Here is a 1679-nt window from a genome sequence, read left to right on the forward strand (position 1 = left end):
TTTAGGATGCGATATTCGGGTGCCTACGCATAAGTATATATATACATATATATATATATATATATAATAGAAATATGTTACAAAAACAAAATAGAAACTACACGTGGAAATGTAAGAGGAAAGTAAGCAGAAAAATAAGTGAAAATGCACATTGGAAATAAGGCTTTTTATGAAAAGTAACGATATATATATACAATTAGATGAACTGAGGTAGGAATAAAGGTAATAAAAGTCATTATTGTGAGTTGTTAAAGAGATTTAAAAGCATACCGGTTTCGTAATATTACTAGTCATTGCTTTGAGTATACACCGAATTCTGAATGGTATATATATATATATATAATCATCCTGACCTGCATTGGTACTGCTCTCTAGTAAAACTAAACCTGTGAAACAAAACAAACATTTTTAAAAGTATTTTAATAATCTATTAATTTAGGTTTATGGAAAATTAATGTTTGTTTATTTGTTTATTGATTTTTTTCAATTTTTCCAGGAAGCAAAAATTGAATTCGGAAAAACTCAGTGTAAGCCTCCGATATGCCCACCACCTACAAATCGTCGCCGATCAAAATCTGCAACAGCTAAACCCATGTCATCATCTTCTTCACAACCTCTGTTGTTATCGTCGTCGCAGAAACCACAGACGACAACAACAAGGATGCTGGCAACGACCCCTTTAACATCCTCCTCTCATTGCTCAGTCGGTTCTTCGCAGAAGCCACAGACAACTGCAAGATTGAAGACACTAGCAATGACTGGGCCCTCTAGCATAACTGATGGTGGCATAAACGAGTTGGTAGACATCCAGTCATTGGTAGACGCAGGTGTAGGCATTCCTGCGAACCCTAAGGATGTCGAGAGGATTTTGAGGGCGATTTACGATGGTCAACCATTGCCGGGGGACTCTGAGCAAAAGGATGAGGAGACTGTAGGCAAGGGTTCAGCCTTGTTGAATGAAAGCTTAACGAACAGCATCGAAGTAAGTTTATTGAGAGACGGGTCCTGGAAACTTGGCGCCACATCTCAGCTTTCCAACAATACAATGTCTTCTCTTTCTTTATGCACACACACACACATACATATACATGTACACATACACACACATGTACACACAGATACACATGCATTCACACATATACACATACACATACATACAGACACACACACATATATGTTCTTTTTCTTGTTTCAGTCTTTTGACTGTAGACATGTTGGAGCACTGCCTTTTAGTCGAGCAAATCAACCCCAGGATTTATTCTTTGTAAGACTGGTACTTATTCTATCAGTCGCTTTTGTTGAACCGCTAGGTTACAGGGACATAAACACACCAACATCATTTGTCATGCAATGGTGGTGGGGACAAACACACAATATATATATATATATATATATATATATATAGGCGCAGGAGTGGCTGTGTCGTAAGTAGCTTGCTAACCAACCACATGGTTCCGGGTTCAGTCCCACTGCCTGGCACCTTGGGCAAGTGTCTTCTACTATAGCCTCGGGCCGACCAAAGCCTTGTGAGTGGATTTGGTAGACGGAAACTGAAAGAAGCCTGTCGTATATATGTGTCTGTGTGTGTGTATCTGTGTTTGGTCCCCCCAACATCACTTGACAACCGATGCTGGTGTGTTTACGTCCCCGTAACTTAACGGTTCGGCAAAAAAGAGACT

The 1679-nt window shown here is 39.3% G+C and overlaps 1 protein-coding gene across 1 annotated transcript in view; it reads left to right on the forward strand.

Annotated features, from left to right (window-relative positions):
* LOC106878593 (uncharacterized) overlaps positions 1-1679 on the forward strand; it is a 16688-nt gene that overhangs the window by 9870 nt on the left and 5139 nt on the right. The window contains exon 6 of the mRNA XM_052978066.1: positions 497-982. Coding sequence (XP_052834026.1) covers positions 497-982 — 486 coding nt within the window. The remainder of the gene's footprint in view (positions 1-496; positions 983-1679) is intronic.

Source organism: Octopus bimaculoides, chromosome 30 (genome assembly GCF_001194135.2).
Source record: "Octopus bimaculoides isolate UCB-OBI-ISO-001 chromosome 30, ASM119413v2, whole genome shotgun sequence".
Lineage (NCBI taxonomy): Eukaryota > Metazoa > Mollusca > Cephalopoda > Octopoda > Octopodidae > Octopus > Octopus bimaculoides.